At 40.5% G+C, this 21,078-nt stretch overlaps 1 protein-coding gene across 1 annotated transcript in view; it reads right to left on the reverse strand.

Moving 5' to 3' along the window:
• Nucleotides 1-21,078, reverse strand: part of TASP1 (taspase 1) — a 317,359-nt gene that overhangs the window by 82,051 nt on the left and 214,230 nt on the right. The window contains 1 exon segment of the mRNA XM_030196341.1: nucleotides 19,004-19,114. Coding sequence (XP_030052201.1) covers nucleotides 19,004-19,114 — 111 coding nt within the window.

A 21,078-nucleotide genomic window follows, 5' to 3' on the forward strand; every position in this document is an offset into this window, starting at 1 on the left:
ATGCGAACTGACTTAAACACGCTGGGAGAGGATCTCCGTGGTGAGATTACAGCTTTGGGGCAGCGTGTGGCTAAAACGGAAGATCGCTTAGATTAACAAATGGACTTGATACAAAATATAACGGAACAGAAAGGGGAGGACAAGAAGACTTTCCAACAACTATGGGACAAGCTGGAAGACATCGAGCATAGGAGCCGACGGCATAATATCAGGTTCCGCGGTATTCCAGAGAGCCCACAGTATTCAAACTGTGAATTAACTGTGCAACAAGTGGCAAGTACGCTCCTGAAAGAATCACAAACTACAACAGACCCAGCAGATATTGTAATAGAATGGGCCCATAGATCCCTGGGAACAACCAGGAATAACCAGCCAAGAGACATAATAGCATGTTTTGTGGATTATAAAATCAAAGAGAAAGTCATGCAAACAGCACGGGAACACCCAGAATTCGCATGGGACACACATCGCATCCAACTCTACCAAGACTTGGCAAGTACCACGCTGCGCTGGCGGGCAGAACTGCGTCCAATCACACAATATCTTCGCTGCCAAAATATCAAATACAGATGGAGCTACCCCTTCGCGTTGCGGTTCTACAAAGAGGGTAAACTCCACCAGATAAGAGGAACAGAAGAAGCAGCAGCCATCTTCCCCGATCAAGAATGGAGCACCACGAACGAGATCAGCCATAAAACAGGATCGGGACAAGTGGATAGACCCAGATGGCAAAGAACGTCGGCAGGGAAAGGCAGACTGCAGCTCCAATGATCTGACACAATATTGAGCCGTGGAGAACTGGCAGCAACTTAAGAATGGATGTAAAGGCCTAGAGAAAGAGGTCATAACCTGTTTGACAGAGTTAAACACTGAACAGTGAGTGAGGGTTCTTGTAACCTCACAGTTAAGATTTAATATTTGGTAAAAAGCATGAGTTCCTACAAGTAAAGTTTAAAATGTTAATTGATATACCAAATTTAATGGTTAGAGCGATACTAGATGTGATGTTAAATTCAATGTTTGGGTACAGTACAGAAATGTGTTAGATGATAAAGGATAGGAGTTCAGGGTGGGATGCGGGGATGTTGCCAGACTCCAGAAACACCTGACCTAGTTATGGAAGGTGTAGTTTGGTTAGGGGAAGGGATGTTGGGGGGGAAGGGGAATATATTGCGAATAATAATTTCAATAGGGATAGGATCTCCTGGTAGTCAACATACTAGAGTGAGTAACCACAGAATGGGAGTATTGTCTCTTTTTTCTTTTTTTTTTATTTGGGAATGATGGGAACAATAGAATTAATGACTATCAATGTGAAAGGCCTTAATTCACCGGCAAAGCGGCAACTCCTCTTTAAAGAAGCACTTAGATTAAAAGCAGATATGATATTTGCCCAAGAGACACACTTATTACCTACACACGAAAAACTGTGTGTACATGGAGGGTACTGGGAAATATATTTTGCATCGAACCACATTGAAAAGAAAAAAAAGGGAGTCATGATAGCCCTAGCGGGGAGGTTGCCCTGGCAAGTACAACGGACAGTGAGGGATAAGGGAGGGCGATACATTTTGCTAAACATACGACTGGGAGCGGAGACTTTTACTTTGTTGAATATATACGCTCCAAATGAGAAACAAGGCTCTTTTTATGGAGAGCTGTCGGAAGTATTAGCAAAATATATTGACGGGGAACTGATAATAGGAGGAGATTTTAATCGCACTCTGCACCCCATTATGGATAATTCAAATGTGGGGGTGCGTTATGCTCGAAAGGATAGAGCAAAACTGCACACATTTATAAACTATTGGCAGATGACAGATATATGGCGACATTATAACCCGATGTCACGCAGCTATACTTACTACTCGGCGGTGCATGCATCGTATTCACGAATTGACCTATGGCTGGGAGGACAAAGTTTGATACAGAGAGTACAAGGGGTACAAATACAGAGCAGAACTTGGTCTGATCATGCGCCCCTTACGCTAACATTAAGGTCTACAACAAATATAATCTGTCCTCTAAGGACTGCTTTAAGTCCCTCCCATAATATGTTGTCGCTCACGTCTCCCGTGTCATTATGTACGATATAATTTTGGATGTTGGTTTCTAATTGCTTGATCACATTTGGGTCTGCTAATATACTATCATCCATGCGCCAGCTTGGTTTAAGTATTCTATCATTACATACTTATAGATTGAGACAAAAACAACTTAAAATACAACAACTACATGTAGAGCTTGAACACCTACAACATACCATAGCCAAAGGGACCCATACAGCAAGTGCAGCTCAACAATGTCAACAAGTACAATTAGAACTTCGTGACCTACAGTTAGCAGAAGTAGCGGAAACACTTCAAAGAACACAACAGCAATATTACGAATTTGGCAATAAAGCCTCCCGGTTATTAGCATATAAACTAAAAAAACAAAAGATGAAAAACCACATACATGCAATAGAAGATAACACAGGGCGGCGACTGACTACAACTGATGATATTAAGCGAGCCATCTATACTTTCTATAAACAATTATACACAGATGATATACACAAGACCACAAGCAATTCAAGACTACTTAGAAGGGATAGAGCTCCCTCGAATCGACCCAACTCAAAATGATGAACTCTCTGCACCCATTACATTGGAAGAGGTACAATGAGCAATACATAACTTACCTAACGGTAAGGCTCCAGGACCTGATGGGTTCACGAATAGATTCTATAAATGTTTTGGGAAATTATTGGCACCTTTATTGGTTCGGGTATTAAATGAGATAGAACATCAAAAAGAATTGCCTCACTCATGGCATTTAGCTCATATTAGTATTCTCCTAAAACCTGGGGAAAACCCGCTGCAATGTGGATCATATCGACCTATATCACTTTTAGATACAGACTATAAAATATTCACGAAAATTCTGGCCAGGCAATTACAGAGACTTATGCCGGAATTGGTGCAGAATGATCAAACGGGTTTTGTAGAAGGTAGACAAACGTTTGACAATATTAGACGGGCACTGCATTTAATACAAGAGGCAAATAACACACAACAATCAACAATTTTGCTTTCTCTTGACGCTGAGAAAGCGTTTGATCGAATGCACTGGCCCTATATGTTTGAGGTCCTACATAAAATGGGAATGACGGGCCGATATATAAAATGGCTACAGCGTTTATACGATAAGCCGCTAGCAGAATTGATTATAAATGGAGAATGCTCGGCTACTTTAAAATTAGACAGGGGGACACGGCAGGGATGTGCACTTTCTCCCCTGCTTTTTGCCCTCACAATGAAGCCATTAGCCCAGGTAATTAGAACAAATGAGGCAATTCATGGGATCCAAATTGGTCATTATATACATAAAATTATGTTGTTTGCTGACGATATCCTTTTGACTCTAACAGACCCTCATAGATCGTTATATACTATTGAACAAACATTGGGGCAATTTGGGCAAATAGCAGGATTTAATATAAATATGACAAAATCAGAGATATTGGGCTTAAATGTAAATGCAGAGGACAGGGATAAGTTACAAGAATGCCACCCATTTAGATGGACAGAGTGTTCCATCCGATATCTGGGAGTTAATTTGACACCTAACCTAAAAACTCTTTTCGAGGTAAACTTCCCAGGTAAAGTGCAGGAAATACTACAGGAACTAGAGAGGTGGGAAGGGCTGGAGTTGTCCTGGATAGGCCGGATACAAGCAATAAAAATTATGTTGTTACCCAAAATCTTGTACCTCTTCATAGCATTACCAATCCAAATCCCCAAAAAATTCTTTAGACAACTGAAGAAAAAAGCATTTGCGTTCATTTGGAAACATAAGCCGCCTAGAGTGCAAGCAGAAATGCTATACCAGCCTAAAAAAAAGGGGGGAATGGGAGTGCCGGATTTCTTTAGGTACTTTCAAGCAGCACAGTTAAGAATATTAGCAGCATAGATTACTGAGGAAGACAAACCATGGTTACAAATTGAAAAACACTGGATGGGACTTAATCACCCAGCAGCATTACTCTGGCTCCCCAGTAGACGGGTTAGGGTGATGGCAACATTGCTACCCCCAGCAGTTGCATACCCATTAATGACATGGAATACATTACGCCAACAATTTTGTCCACAGAGAACATATTTTCGTAAAATGCATATACAAGGGGCACTGGGATTTTCATGGGAAGAGGGAGACAAAATATATAAGCAATGGAGACAGAGAGGGTTTAGACAATTGGACCAAATATGGGAAGAGGGGGCAATACGTTCGTATAATGAGTTGCAAGACGAATTTAATCTCCCAGCACATCACCTGTTATACTACACTAGAATTAGAGATTATATTCTTCGAAAAGCCAAAGGGGAGCTACAGAAGGAGGAAACAGAATTAGAGCGGGCCATGGGAGGGAATAATCGTAAAAGATGTGTGTCAAGAATATACGCGGCACTACTCTCATATAAAACCCCAATTCAGCAATACATACAGAAATGGGAACAAGATATAGGGGCTACACATGAACTGCAGAGTTTGGAAAGGGCGATAGGCTTTCTATTAAAGGGATCGGTGAGAAGTTCCATGATAGAAAATGGATATAAGATTCTCTACCGATGGTACTATACCCCACATAAAGTAGCGAAAATGTTCCCAGGCTCTTCGAACCAATGCTGGAGGGGATGTCACGTTAGGGGGGATATGAAACATATATGGTGGTCATGTCCAAAGATACAACCTTATTGGCAGGAATGTCTTAAGTTATTGAAACAGATATTGGGCAAAGAATATCCACAAACGATGGACCACTGCTTATTGCAATTTCGCCCTCCTGGACTTCTGACACCACTTCACTGTTTGGCTTCCATGTTTTTAGGAGCGGCAAAGATTACACTGGCTGCCGCCTGGAAGCAATCGCTGGCTCCCCCAATTGTCAAAGGTTTACATAAAATGGACTATATGTATCCAATGGCAAAGCTCACAGGGATGAAGAACAATCAGCTGATTCAGTTTACCAAAATCTGGGACAAATATAAGCTTTGGAGATCCCAAGCGGGAATTGACTTAGATGCTCCGCAATTGATAGTGCCAATGAGGTGAAATCACTCTGCAAACTCGGGCTTCTTCGGGCCCGAAGCTTCAAATATAAAGAAGATACACCAAAGAGAACCATAGAACAATGAAGAGACTGGGGGGGGGGGGGGGGGGGGGGGAGGAGGGAAGGGAAGGGGGGATACTTTTATGATGTATAAAGTGAAGTCGATGTTTGTATATCTAACTTGTTCATATATTAAAATAAAGTTTAAAAAAAAAGCAAAAAAAAAACTGCTCCAGGGACTTGCATACTGCTGTCAGGGATCTGGGTATGACATTTGAGGCTGGCATACAGGCTGGCAAAAAAGTGCTTTATTTTTATTTTTTTCATGTGGGAGGGGGTTGGTGACCACTGGGGGAGTACGGGGAGGTCATCCCCATTCCCTCCAGTGGTCATCTGGTCAGTTGGGGCACCTTTTTGAGGCTTGGTCGTGAAAATAAAAGGACCAAGTAAACCCGGCAAAATACTGATTAACGCCGCTTTTTTTTTCCATTATCTGCGAAAGCCGGCCATCTGATAGCCACGCCCATGCCCACCAATGTCCCTCCTTCGCTTTGCTGGTGACACGCCCCTTCGAACTTTCACTGGCAAGGCGACAGGAAAGTGGCGATGCTGTCAAAAAAGCAGCTTTCGATTATACCGATTTCGCCGCTTTTCCGAGATTGCCGGCCATCTCCCGATTTATGTCGGAAGATGGCTGGCAATCACTTTCGAAAATAAGCCCGGTAGTCTACTTCAAGTTACATCTGATTATCTTGTTGTCTTATAAACACAGACAGACTAGCTAGCAACAATCAAGAGTAAAGGAGCAGCCTAATCAATAGAGCAGTGGGCTGAAGGGGGAACCGGGTTTAACTCCCACTGCAACTCCTTGTGACCCTGGGCAAATCACTTAACCCTCCTCTGGTCTAGGTACAAAAACAGATTGTAAGCCCACTAGGAGCAGAGAAAGTACTGGAATATAATATGTAAACTGCTTTGATTTTACCACAGAAAGGTGGTGTATCAAATGAATTACCCTTACCTTTACCCTTAATCAATTCTTTGAAGATGATATAAATCAAGCAAAATCGTTTCATCCAATTTTTATTGTATCATCTGAAACTGTGAGTAAAAGCACTAATGTAAAAGACAGATGTATCTGAGGCGGAAAAAAACTTCCTAAAAGACGTATCAATTTTCATTTATACTTTTCTCTCTTTCAAACAGATAAACCCGGCAAATATATCCTGTGATCTTGCCAGGTATTTGTGACCTGAATTGGCTACTGTTGGAAACAGGATGCTAGGCTTGATGGACCTTTGGTCTGTCCCAGTACGGCAATACTTATGTACTGAAGTGTGTTATAAAATAATTAATATTTTATTTTCCAAGCATTGGTCAATACAATGCTATCATATTCTACTTATACACAAAAGTTTAAGTAAAATGAACTAAAAATTGAAAAAAAGAAACGACCTTTCATGTCTCAAAATATTAGGGGGTCTTTTATTAAAGATTACAGCATTTTATTCCTATGGGCCCTCCTGACGATAACATGTGCTAATCTTCAGTTAAAGACCCTGTTAGTTGTTTTAATCCAATAAAGAAAAAAAAATATCCCAGAAACAACTTCTTACTCAGAGTAATGCAACCTCTTCATTATATATTATAGATTATAGATAGCAGCAGCAAGATCAAAATATTTCATTCACAGAAGATAACTATTGTTTTATATTTCTGCTCTGCACCCCTCAATTCATATGTTAAGTAACTGAGTAGTATCACTTTTCTAACATCAGATATCCATGTTTCACATGTTGGCTCTGACCTATCTTTCCACTTCATTGTCATCCCTTTTTGGCAAATATCAAGCAAAGCCCTGACTTAAAACAGTACTTCCTGTACTGACTGGCGTTCATTATACCAAACATTCATAACTTGGCTTCAGGTAGAAACTCCCTTCATAATCACCGACAGACGTTTTGTGACTTCCTTCCAAAAATATATTATCATTGGACACTTCAGGATCATACCAATAATGATGCCAGGAAAAATACTGCATTTGCCACAGTTTGGCAATTGCATTAATCCTGTTTTGCATCATTTTGCAGGGATGCACTACATATGGTGAACAACCAAAAGAAAATGAGCATAATCTTTTTTAGTTTCTATAGTTTCTTTAGCAGAGAATAAGACTGTAATCTGTTTGTTTTGCATATTCATCTAAAATCCAACTACAATTTTGTTTTCAAACCTGTTAAGAAAGCCAACTGCATATCCCATTGCAGATGCTGATAAAAGCAGCTCTTCAGTACCATATAGGAATAAATGGGTGTCTCTAGCATTTAGCGCATGCTAAAAATGATAGCACGCCTTTGTAAAAGCCTCACTGTGTGAGGGTTGAACCACTAAGCCTCTCTGTGCTTTTAGTGACCAAAAATGAAGATGACTGAAAAGGAAGAAAAAAGGCATTTCCCTCCAATATATTTGCTGGAAAATTTTAGCAAAATCAACTGCAAAACTCCTGGTTGCATTAAGAGAAATTCTTTATGGCATTTCTTGAGTCTCTTTAGTCACACCCGAAACATCCTAATTTTGTAATTCAAATAAAGAGCTTCAGATGCCTAAAAAATAACTTCAATATCCTTTAAACAAAGGTAAGCACCAGCATTGCTATAGATACTAGTTGAGTATCTGAGGTTTCAACAGTGCATTTTTTCTAGCAAAAAAGGTGCCGGTACTCAAATGCCAGACCACCCTTCAGGGGTGGGGTGATCACTCAGGGACCCACCACACAACAGCTAGGCCCCCTGCAATCAGTCACAGAATCTATGACAAGGCAGAATTGGTGTGTAGAGCCTGAGCTCTTTCATTAAAACTTGGGGACCATGGGTCAATTTTAGCAGACAATGGAAAAGGTGCCGGTACTCAGTACCCCCAAGTACCCCCTCAAAAAAGCCCTGGGTTTCTAAAACCTCACTGAGATTTAAAGCTGTAATTGATTCTTCAACCAAAGTTTCAGAGTTTAAAACTTCTGCAGGACTCTGCTGTGCTGGTAAGTAAAATATCTCAGAGATAGGCGACAACATTTCTTCCTCTGGGGTCCCTGTCTGTGTTGACCCCCTGCATTTGGTACTGAGCAACTTCCTATGCGAGGCTTTGTCAGTGTTGTTCAGACACGGACATTCCTCCTATGGTGGGCTAGACAGATAGTAGTTCACTCTTGGGAGGCGATGCATCGCTTAGTCCAATCAGCCCTAACTCAATGCTGATGGCTTAAGGTGCTGGTATGGCCATATTGCAAGTTGAAGAGGAAGTTCTACTTATCTTGAGCATGGAAGGATCCCATAAGAGGAAAAACAGTGAGAAGCAATGTTGAAGAACTGTTGAGTCTCCTGGTGATAGGCCAAAAGCATCTGGAGTTATCAGGTGATGCTGCTCCAGGTAATCTGGGAGAAATAGGAGCTTTCTCAGTGCTGTTGGCAAGTCCCCCACTTTTTAGATCTGTAGAAATATTGCTGGAGTCTATTTCGTTGGCAGTAACATCATTACATCAGGTTTGCTTACTGTTTGCTCACCTTTCTTCATAAACTTGTTCTAAGGTCCAAACTGTTGAATATTTTTTTAACAACAACTGGAAAAAGAAATGCAAAGTCTGAAAGAGGTTCAGACCACTTTCATGGCTGGTAAGGCCTTCGTACACGGGAAAATCTGAGAACATCAAGAAAAGTGCAAGACACTTATATTTGACGATTTGTATTTTTCCATGTCCTGTCTCTGTCAACTAAAGATTATTTTATAGATGTTTAAAAGATGTGTTAACATTTATTATTTGTAAACTGGGAAAAATCAGGGAGACGTTGTGTGAAGGAAGATCTGAGGACTTCTCCAGTGACAGCATGGGCCCAATTGGGCTACAGAGCCTCTACGGAGATGGGCAACATTACTGGTATCTTTTGTTTTGCCCAAGATAATGACTCTGTCATGTGCTTCTATTTTCATGCTCATAATGATGAATTTCTTGGTTCTAAACTTAGAATATTTCCTGATGTTCATTAAAGGACCTAGGGGAGGAAAAAGCAGTTTGTGGCCACGAAGCATGAGATACTCTTTCTTGGTGCTAAATTTTTCTAGTGTGTTCTACGTAAGTGCATGAAACAGTTTAAGAATTCTTCATATATTTTCTTTGAACCTTCTCAGTTATGATCTTTGCTACCAAATACAGCAGTTGACGCCTTTGGAAGTGTTGGTTCTTTCTAAATATGGGCTGTATAAAGAAGTCTGAATATCTACCTTATTTTACTTAGTTTCACCTTTTCTTGTGGCTTCCTTCTCTCTGTGGTTCTATTCTTGTGATTCCCCTTGGTTTGTGAATTAGTATTCCCTTTTTTTGTAGTATAGAATGTTTTCTTCCTTTTTCTTTTTTTTATTTCTTTATTGCAAGGGAAATTTCTTTGCTTCAAGTTTATCATATTGTTATACATTTAAAAAGAAAGAAAGAAACTGACCTCTATTGGAGTTACAATGCCAAGAGCTGCCAATCACAACTATGTGTGTTTCTTATTTATTTATACCACATCTTTATACACATATTTTAGCTTACTCAAGAACCTGACATACATGTACTTCAAGTCTTACTAGTAGGTGTATCTTTTGAGGTACAGCTAAGACTCTCCTACCACAGGTCTGTGAACATTTTCTCTCCATCATGCCATTCACAACCACCCAGAGCAGCAAATTCCAAGGCTACTGAATTGGCCCTATGCTCGAATAGATACTGTTGCAACATACCTGTCAGACTGCCTCAGAACAGGTGGAACTTCGAGCTCCAGAAGCAATAACAAATTGTGTTAATGCATTAGTGCATATTAATCTGATTTATAGGCACATAAGGCCTTGTATGAAGGGTTGTCTGGCTATCTTGCTGCTCTGGTGGTGACATATTTTCCTTATAGGGCTCTATGGTCAGCACATGAGCACAGATTGGTGGTTCCACCATTTTGTGCCTCTCGCTGGAAGTCTACACATAAGAAAATTAGGTTCTTGGGGGGGGGGGGGGGGGGGGGGGTAGCACCTTAATTATTCTCCCTGGAGAATTATGGGCTGAATGTTCCTTGTGAAATTTAAGGGCTTGTTGAAGGCACATTTTTTTTTTGGCTAGCCTTACAAGCTTGAGGGTTGTTAGGGGGACTGTGTCTATTGGGTAGCCTGGTGATAGGCTTGGATACAGGTTTCTTTAGGGTGTATGTCTTCTGTGTTACCGTTTTGTTTTGTTCTTTTAATAATGGAGCTCTTTTCTGGGTAATTTGAAGTGGTTTTATTGTTACTGCAAACCACTGTGGTTTGGCATGGCCTAGCGGTATAGTAAATATAATAAACGGTATATTAAAAATTCAGGGCCTCTTATTCTCAATGGAAGTCTACTATGTGCTTAATTCAAGCTAAGGTATGTTATTATGTGCATTAAATTAACTTAATTAACATAGCCCTGTGTCTAGACATCTGTTTTGTTACAGGTTAGGAAAGAAGTCTTTATATAGTATAGTCTGCAATTTTTCTTGTACTCGCAATGATTTAATGCAAATAATTCACTGTAAGACAACTGTAAGTTCTTAAACTAAAATCAGAAACTAATTATAAAACATACATTTTATCAATTATTGTCAAGATCTAAATCAGTGCTTATCAAACCTTCTGTGCCTGCAAGTCCCTTATTGTAGCCACAGAAAACACGTGACCTCTGGAGACCCAGGCTAATATGTGTATTTACAGCCTGAAGGTCACAATCCTAAACATGGGTTCTGCAACCCTATTTAGTGCCACAACCCCCAGTTTGGAAAGCCCTGGACAATGGAAAACTTGGATGTAAAGTAAGAAGAAGTTTATGGGCTAGTTCAATGATTTTGTAACCTCTATTCTATAATTTGTGTGCACAACTCTGCTTGCTAAAGGGGAAACTCTATAAATGGCGCCTAAAGTTAGGCGCGGGAAGATCCGTGCTAAACAGGTATGTATGTAGTTTTAATATTTATATCCCACCTACAACTAAGCGGGTAACAAAAACATACATAAAAACCAGCAGAGACAGGACAGGCAATATAAAATCAACCATCAAGCAGTAAAATTCACTATCTATCATCAGCTAGCCAGTCCATCAAGTGTATGCCAAGGCAAATAGGTAAGTTTTAAACCTTCTTTTACATACATCAAAAGATGGCAAAAAAGACGTAATGTACCAAGGATGTTTATTCCAGAATGAAGGTCCAATAATTGACATTGTGCTTTGGCTGAGGCACCACTAATGGTTTCACACAAGTGGACCACAGTGGATGGGTGGGGTCATAAAGCTGCAAAATCTGATTGAAATAATCCAGAACTATTCCATTCCGAGTCTTAAAAACAAGTGTTATCAATTTGTACTGTGCTCTGAACTGTACAGGGAGCCAATGTAGAGCTTTCATTGAACTAATCCCACGATCAATCTCACACAGAACATTGTATCATCTCCAAAGCAAGCAAACAGAAGACAATTCCATATACAAGCTGTTACAATAGTCCAATCTAGTCAGAACAAGACTTTGCACCACCACACGAAAATCTGACACTGGAATCATGGGTTTGATCTTACTTAACATATGCAATTGATACATGCATCCCTGAACAACTTTAGCAATGTAAACATTAAAGTTCAACTGTAAATCTAATCACTCCCAAACTGGTAATATGTTCTTTAATAACAATAGTAACATCACGAAATGGAACAGGATTTAGCATTCCAGTACTCCTCTCCCCAGGGGTGACTGAGGGTGGTTTGGGGCCCTGGGCACTGAGGGTGGTCTGGGCCCCCCACCTGGCTGCTGCCCAACACCCCCTGCCACCTCTGCCGCCACAGCCGATGACCCCGCTCCTACCTGAGGGGTCCTATTAGTCTCGTGGCCTTTGCGGGGGGGGGCATGTTCTTTCCTGCCCACTGTACCGCCACTATTCCCCACCGCCGTGTAGTCTCGCGGGTCTCAATAGTCTTGTGAGATTTCCAAAGGGAGTCTTGGACACCATTTTTAAAATACAGTGGTACTGGGTGGGGGGAGAATAGTGGCAGCCAAGTGGGCCGGGCAGGAAAGAATATGTCCCGTCCACCCCCCCCCCCCCCCGCTGAGGCCACTAGATCACCAGCGGCGCGCTGGGCATCCAGGCAGAGCCTCTGGGTCCTCGGGAACTGCCTGGTTGCCCGAATGGTCAGTCCACCCCTGCCGCCCCCTTTTTAACAACATAACCTCGGTCTTTGATATATTCAAATGTAAACCCTATGCATTCAGCCACTGAGAGATATCAAAACAAATTAACAGTTTTGCACGACCAGCAATAAAATCATCATCAACTAGGAAAAAAAATTGTACATCATCTGCATATATTCTAAAATTCACATCCAAATCTGTCATTACTATACAAAGCAGATGCAGACACAAATTAAATAACACAGCCAACACTACGGACCCTTAAGGCACCCCTGCACTCATCTCCGAGGTAGCAGAAACCATATCCACCCATTTTACCTTCATCTCTCTGTTCTTCAAGTAGGATGCACACCCACAGTCTAAAGAAGCTGCAATAAAACATCATGTTGAACTGTATCATATGCAGAGGATATATCAAGTGACACCAAAGTGCACATTCCTATCCATCCCCCTTCTTTATACATCCACCACATATAATAACATTTTTATATTATAGCCTTCACGGCAACCAAACTGATTAACATCTAGCAAATAAGAATATATGAACATCCATACTGGGTCAGATCAATGGTCCATCTAGTCCAGTATCCTGCTTCTAACAGTGGCCAATCCAGGTCACAAGTACCTGGCAAAAACCCAATTAGTAGCAACATTCCATGTTACCAATCCCAGGGTAAGCAGTGGCTTCCCCCTGACTATCTCAATAACAGACTATGGACTTTTTCTCCAAGAAGTTGTCTAAACTTTTTAAAACCCAGATAAGTTAACCGTTGTTACCACATCCTTTGGCAACAAGTTGCAGAGCTTAACTATTCGTTGAGTGAAAAAATATTTCCTCCAATTTGTTTTAAAAGTATTTCCATGTAATTTCATTCAGTGTCCATAGGTTGTTGTAATTTCTGAACGAGTGAAAAATCAATTCATTTTTACCTGTTCTACACCATTCCCTAATAAAACCCATCAGCTGTTTCAATACGAGTTTCTCAATAATTTTTGCTACAGCAGGCAAGACTGAAATGAGCCTAGAATTGGAAATGGACAGAGGATCTAACTGGCCTTTCTTCAAAAAAGGTTTAACTTTTGCTATCTTAAGCTGATCAGGGAATACACCCTCAGTCAGTGAAGCATTAATTACAGCTAATAGGAAGGGAACAGTAGTATTATGTGTGTTGATAAAACAGGCTCCCAGAATCAGCTCCAACAGTGCACAAATGCCCATACACAAATTTATACCTGCTCTGAAAAAATGTAAATGTGTCCGCACTCAATGGGAGCACCTGTGTATTTTATATCAGAATTAAAAACAGAAATCCAGCATCAATTCGGAAGTAAAAATGTAAGGCCGATATTAAAAAAATACTGAGCTCCTAAATCTGTGAATATTGGTCCCTTTGTTTTTTTTTATTTCTGGATTCATGATGTATTTTTGTTTTTAATTTTTGTATTACATGCTTTTCAATCTTTTGTACTGTATGTTTATTTTAGGTGTTTTATAAGTTTTGTATTTGTATGTTTCCATTAATTGTTATTTATATAAACATCACTTAGAGTTTTGGGACAAACAAGCTCCTAATAAAAGGAAATAAATAAATCAATAAATAAATCAATATCAAATCACTGAACTAGCTACACTGAGATTTCACAGAAACTCACTATTGCGCTGCCAATTTTTTCTACTTGTATGTATATTCTGTGGTGCTGATTTTACATATAATATGCTGACTACTGATGGCTACCCATATAGCAGCTTTGTATCTCTACTATATGTATAGTGTTCCCTCCCTCGCTCTGCTCAAGTACTGTCCAGATAGTGCCAGAGCAATTAAAATAATTTTCACTAGTGCATATTATATTGTCAGATCACTTAGGGGGTCTTTTACTAAAGCTTAGCTTCAGTTATCTGCAGCAAGGCCCATTTTATTCCTATAGCACCTGCTGCAGATAACTCGAGCTAAGCTTTAGTAAAAGACCGTTTTAGGTTTGGAGGTCAAGAAGATGCCTATTTTAAAAGGCTCTTAGCGTCTGTTTGTCTTTATAGAATTGACCCACAAAAGCAGCCAAAATTGCTGCTTTAATAAAATTCGAGAGCTGGTGTAAATGAATGCACATAAATTGTGACTCTGCCCCTAAGCACATTTACATCAGAGTCACGTACAAGTATTCATGATCTTGTTGCTGTTATTATTTTTTAACATTTTGACCTGGTAATTTCCTCTTGCTTCTTTGGGCTTCCAGCTCAATCAAACCCTCTGCAGGGGTCTTCATAAAAAGATCACAACTTACTGACAGAACTCCTTCCAAAACTCATTAATTATGGGCTCTAAATCTGCCGATTAGGTGTCATCGCTGACCAATGACCATGATTCCCTCCAGAACATTCCCAGCTGACTCAAGGAGTGAAAACTGAACTCGGCAACTGAACTCGGGACTTCTGCATGGCTGTACACTGAGCCAAAGGCTAACTCTGAATCTGCAAGCTTCTGAAATTTGTTACCAGTAAGTTTTGATAAGTGTGTATAAGATACTTTTGTGACACATTTGCTCTACATTCCTTATAAATATATGAAATAATATATGAAATATGCAGCTTTGTCTGCATATTTAAGATTGACTATACCCATGTTCATGGCCCTTATAAGGTGGTTTCATTCACAACAAAATGAAATTATAGATAAGTGCAGAAAAAAATGAGAACTAGCATTCTTTAAAATATCGGTTCATATATAAAGAAAGCAGAATAACTAGGAATCAAATATAGCAGGCAAAACTGTTATTCTTGCCAGTTGCAAGTATATAAAGTTACTTATTTTAAAGAATTCTGGAACAAGCAACAAACAAGTACATTTGTAGATTTAATTTTATGTTTCATAGGAAACATTTTAGAATCAAGTCAAAATGAAGTTTCCACTGTTAACAACCTAACGTACCCTGGCTGTGTAATGGTATAAACATACACAATCAGAATGCATTCTGTAAACTTGGCTGCATTTGAAAGGAGCAGATCAGTAACACTGCCCTTTTTTCTTGTTTGGAAGATACTTGTGTTTATAGAACACCATCTTTTGTTCTCTGTACTGATCTCCTACCCACGTAATATATCAAAATCTATTCTATTTACAAATGTTTGTCATTTTGCTTCATCTCCTAAACCCAGACAGGAATTTTGTGTTACAGTATCCATAATAGTTTGGCTATAAATGGACAAAAAAGAAAAGCACATCTGCCACTGGTTTATCCATCACCTGCACCTTAACGAACTCCAAGAGTCAAAGCCAGGCTTCTCCCTCTTGGAAGAATTTCATAGGCCTTGTACAGACTTGCACTTTCATTGTACATAGAATGCAATGAAGTGCCAAACTCTTCTGCCTAAAGGTCTAATGCAGCCAAGCTATGTTTTCCCCCAACTGACTGCCCCTTTATTCCTGGGCTGCGTCAAACTATTCCTTTGGCCTAATTTTTAGTCTCTTCCATTTTGATTTCTGAAACAACCTAGACAGAAACACAGAAATAGAGGAACAAGACAGAAATAACATATGACATCCGCACTGCACTGTTTAAGTAGACAAATCCATGTTCAGTCTTCTGGAGAAGAGCGCGCGTATATTATGACACATCTTTAGATGCAGTACCTGCAATTCAATCTATAAAAATATGTGCACCAAAACTTGTGCTAAAGATTCAATTCTGTTGTGTTCCACTAATCTCTCAACCACAAAAACTATAACTACTACAAATCATGTCTATAGCGCTACTAGTCGTACACAGCGCTTCACAATTGAACATGAAGAAGAGGCAGTCCCTGCTCAAGAGAGCTTACAATCTAATTCAGGACAGACAGACAGGACAAATAAGGGATAAGGGTAGCACAGACAGATAGATTGAAGAGAGGAAGACAAGATAAAGGTTACGAACAAGTGAAAAGTTAGGAGTCAAAAGCAACATCAAACAGGTGGGCCTTTAGCCCAGATTTGATAACCACTGGCATTTTCTAAAAAAAAAAAAAAAAAAAATGCTGTCATCTCATAACTGCAAAGTGATAATCATTTTAAGAATGCATCTGTGTTCATGATAACTTAAATCACCCCTGCCAAGTCTGTTTACCATTAAATTAACAAAGAAGTTGGCAACCTCCACAGTGTATAGAGTGTGATGTTAAACAGCTGACGTAAGTTAATTTTTTTCTTGGGTACAACAAAAACGTACTGTGCAATGAATAAAACAGGTGTCTAAACAATTTCTTAACATAAAACTACAATGATCTAATGCATTGTTTATATTTTTCAAATACTTTTACATTTTTCAAAAAATACCATATAACATTTTAAAATCCAAGATGCCTTTCAAGTTGTTAGGCTGATTTTTTTCTGTATTCTTAGGTTCCTGTTAGGGATTCTGTTTCTGCCATTTTTTATGATTGTGAAGAAAAGTTAACCCTTTGAAGAGCTACTCTGGTCATAACTTATGTTACATCTCCTTGTGCTTTGTTTATCACAGAGGATTTAGCTTAGACCTTTACAACCAAGAGCTACAGTGCTGGACAGAGAAGATGACTACACCCTCAGCTTTTCCAACCTAAGGTCTGCAGACAGATTCAAATGGTATCTTTCAATTCAGCTGTGGGAATGGTAGTTTTAACAGTGGATATAGTGGTTAGCATAGATTGTCCTCCATTTTTGCTGTAGGATGTAGCAAAGATAGCTAACGTGGAGGGGCATAATCGAACGCAAACACTTATCTCCATGGGCGTTTATCTCCGAGAACGGGTCCATGAAGAGGCGGGCCGAACTGTATTTTTGAAAAAATGGATGTTTTTGAGCTGGGCGTTTGTTTTTTTTTTTAGCGATAATGGAAACTAAAAATGTCCAGCTCAAAAACGTCCTAATCCGAGCCATTTGGTCGTGGGAGGGGCCAGGATTCGTAGTACACTGGCCCCCCTGATATGCCAGGACACCAACTGGGCACCCTAGGTCAGTGCGGTGGACTTCAGAAAAAGCTCCCACATGCATAGCTCCCTTACCACAGGTGCTGAGCTCCCAACTCCCCTCCCCCAAAACCCACTACCCACAAATGTACAACACTACCATAGCTCTTAGGGGTGAAGGGGGCACCTACATGTGGGTACAGTGGGTTTTGGAGGCCTCCCATTTACCAGCACAAGTGTTACAGGTGGGGGGGGGGGGGGAATGGGCCTGGGGCCACCTGGCTGAAGTGCACTGCAGTACCCACTAAAAGTGCTCCAGGGACCTGCATACACGCAGGCCTCTAGGACTTGTTGCTGCTGTATAACATTGGCACAGCAGTTGACACCTGATGAATAATCTCTCTGAAAACGTCCTTTATTGGAATAACCGTGTTTACTCACAGTTAACTGCAGATCAGAGGTTGTGCCCCACTGGCAACGAGTTTCCCTGGTACTGAGATTAGCAGTAGGTCAGAGCTGGCAGAATGCTGTACAATGCCCTCTTTCAGCCACATTCAAGGTAATAACTAAGTTCTCTAACGTGGCTAACACAGAAAAGGGAACTAAAACTGGCTTACAAAAATGGCCACTACCGCATGGACTACAACAGGAAACACAACAGGGCACACTCTGACCCACTAGGCAGGGGGAAAAGCACCATGGGAGAAGAGCCTACCAACTACCAACATCGTGAGACTGTAACACAAGCTAACACAATACCCTACACCCACCACAATGCAATGCTGATGTGACCCTGTACTGCACCCGAGAGCCACATCTGACCCAGGGAAAGGCTGTGACAGGATCAAACACATTCTGCTGTCATGGAGGTGGGTACGGCATTTGAGGCTGGCATACAGGCTGGAAAAAAAGTTTTTAAAGTGCGGTTTTTTTTGGTGGGAGGGAATTAGTGACCACTGGGGGAGTCCAGGGAGGTCATCCCCGATTCCCTCCAGTGGTCATCTGGGCAGTTGGGGCACTTTTTTGGGACTTGTTCGTGAGAAAAAAGGGTCCAAAAAAGTGACCTTTTTTTTTCCGACTATCAGCTAAAGACGCCCATCTCTCCTCAGCTGATAACCACACCCCAGTCCCGCCTCCACCACGCCTCCGACATGCCCCCATCAACTTTATTCGTTTCTGCGACGGAGTGCAGTTGGAAACGCCCAAAATCAGCTTTCGATTATACCGATTTAGGCGCCTTTGCGAGAAAAACGCCCCATCTCCCAATTTGGGTCGAAATATAGGCGTTTTTCTTTTTCGATTATAAGCTGGATAGCTAACTACAAAGGACTCAAATACAAAGCAACCTACACATCCAGCTTCTCCTATATAAGCACAACTATGGAACTCACTGCCAAAAGCTGTGAAAACAACCTACGACCATCTAAACTTCAGGAAATCACTAAAAACCAACCTGTTCAAAAAGGCATGCCCTACCAACCCAACATAAATGCCTACACTCTGCAACACAGCAAAACCAAAGCTCGTAATGGACACTATATAACCTATCTTCTCTTCGATCCCCATTGTGCCTGAACCTTAATCGACCACAACATCACTTTGTATTTGTTTCTCTACCGGACTTGGTGAACGCCTTTACGGTACTATGTAAGCCACATTGAGCCTGCAAATAGGTGGGAAAATGTGGGATATAAATGTAATAAATAAATAAATAAACATATTTTCCCATTAAAACAAAGTAAGTCCAACAGAAATTTTAATTAGCCATATACTTACTGATAAACTTGTTTTGCATAGTCTCTAGCAAAGCTTGGTGAGCATCTTCTGCCTGCAGGGCATTGGAACACTCTCTCGCCAATATGGTCCGTACAAGGTGCTCTCCACAGCCTGTAGAGAACAGATACATTAGAAGTCAGAATGCTATGAGGTTAAGGGGCTCATTTTCAATGCACTTAAACTTACAAAATTCTAAAGGTTACTATTAGGTATATTTTCAAAGCATTTAGGGGGTCTTATACTAAAGCTTAGCTCAAGCTATCTGCTGCAGGGCTCATAGAAATCAATGGGCCCTGCTGCAGATAACTCAAGCAAAGCTTTAGTAAAAGACCCCCTTAGGCTTACAAAGTCTATGGAACTTTGGAAGTCTAAGTGCTTTGAAAATACACCTCCACACATCTTGCCTTTAAATTAAAAAGCAGTTATGCTTCAGTTGGGAGTTACCAACTTTGAGTGAAAAAACCCCCAAACATTAAATTGTTTAAGGGCAATTTTTGCAACAAAAAACATTTTTCATTCCCTGACCACTCAGATGGTTTCAGAAATCTCAAGCAAATCAAGCCATCCTGGTCTCATTTAGAAACAAACCAAGTCCACAGCAAATCACCAAGCACTATGTTACTGTGGCATCTAAAGGAGGGGGGGCTGGATTTCTCGTTTTAATAATGAAAAACCATGAATTATTTTATTCAATACATATGCTACGTTATTTTGTCACTTAAAATAAGATGTAGAAAGTTTATATATTAACATTCCAAAACAAATGTTAATTTGTTCAAGGGTACAGCAGTACTGGAGAGTTGTTGATAGGTCTCATATCAATTGTTCCCTCAGAGAAAGAATGGATATGGAGGACAGGCAGGGAGAACTGGCACTGCCACATGTCCTGGATTAACCCTGCTCATATAAAAACACCACAGAAGGCTTCAGTCTTAGAACACGATTCCTTTCCAGTCTTTGGCAAGCTGGCAGCTAGAGCAATCTGCACATCAAAGGCTGATGAGTTAGAATCAACATAGAGAGAAAAAAATGGTTTCATTAGGAGTGGATCTACAGTTTAGCTTTAGTACTATGGCACCAGGTTTATAGTTGCAGAAGACAGTATTAAACAGTTCAGTCTAAGAGAAGGCTTATCTTCCAGTGTTTGGTCAAGTGGAATCTCTGTTCTTTTGATGAAGTGGTGCCAAACTGAATCCATGAAGGCTACAAACCAGTAAGGTTTTCAAGACATCCTTGATGAATATGCATGAGATATTTGCTTACAATAGAGGAGATACGTGCAAATATTTCTCATGAAAATTCATCTGGGATACCCTGAAAACTTGAGTTGTTTGTGTCTCTCAAGAGTGCAATAGAACAGGGGTATCAAATTGCACTTGAAAGGCAGCATGTGAGTTTGGGAGATGAGTAGAAATAGGGTTTAGAAAAACAAACTTTTACAAGTCTGGCAGCAGGCTCATGCTTGAATCCAGTGAGGGAAAAGGAAAACCCCAACCAGTGTCTAGGCTCATGACTGAATCCAAAACCAAAGCAGTTGACTGCTGCTGTAATGGCTAATCTTCAGAGGAAAAATCCTGGTGGTCACAAACAAAGACTCATGGTTTTTTTGGCTTTGAAACCCCTGCCATAAACAGCAGATATCAACTGAGTTGGAAGATTAGCTGTGGAGAAAGGAGAACTTTTCTCCATGCAGTGCAATTATAATCCAGTTACCCTATCATTCCATAACTTTAGCGCCTAAATTTAAGTGCCATTTGTGTGATAACATTATGGAAAACTAGCACTTAAGTGAATTAGAGTACTGTGTGTTAAGTGCTATGTGCATGCTGGGCACCATTCTATGACCGACACATGCAACTTGCTTAGCGCATCAATGAAAGCGGGTATTCACAGGGGAGCAGCATGGGCAGTGCATGGGAGAACGCTTACATATGTAACTTACAGTATATGGTAAGCTACATGCTAAAGTGCCTCATTTAGGCACATGCATTTATGCCTGCTATTGACATGGCATATGTGGGTGCATCTGAACATAGGTGCGTGGATGCTGACTTATGCTAGAATTTCTATAATGG

Source organism: Microcaecilia unicolor, chromosome 3, assembly GCF_901765095.1.
Source record: "Microcaecilia unicolor chromosome 3, aMicUni1.1, whole genome shotgun sequence".
Classification (NCBI taxonomy): domain Eukaryota; kingdom Metazoa; phylum Chordata; class Amphibia; order Gymnophiona; family Siphonopidae; genus Microcaecilia; species Microcaecilia unicolor.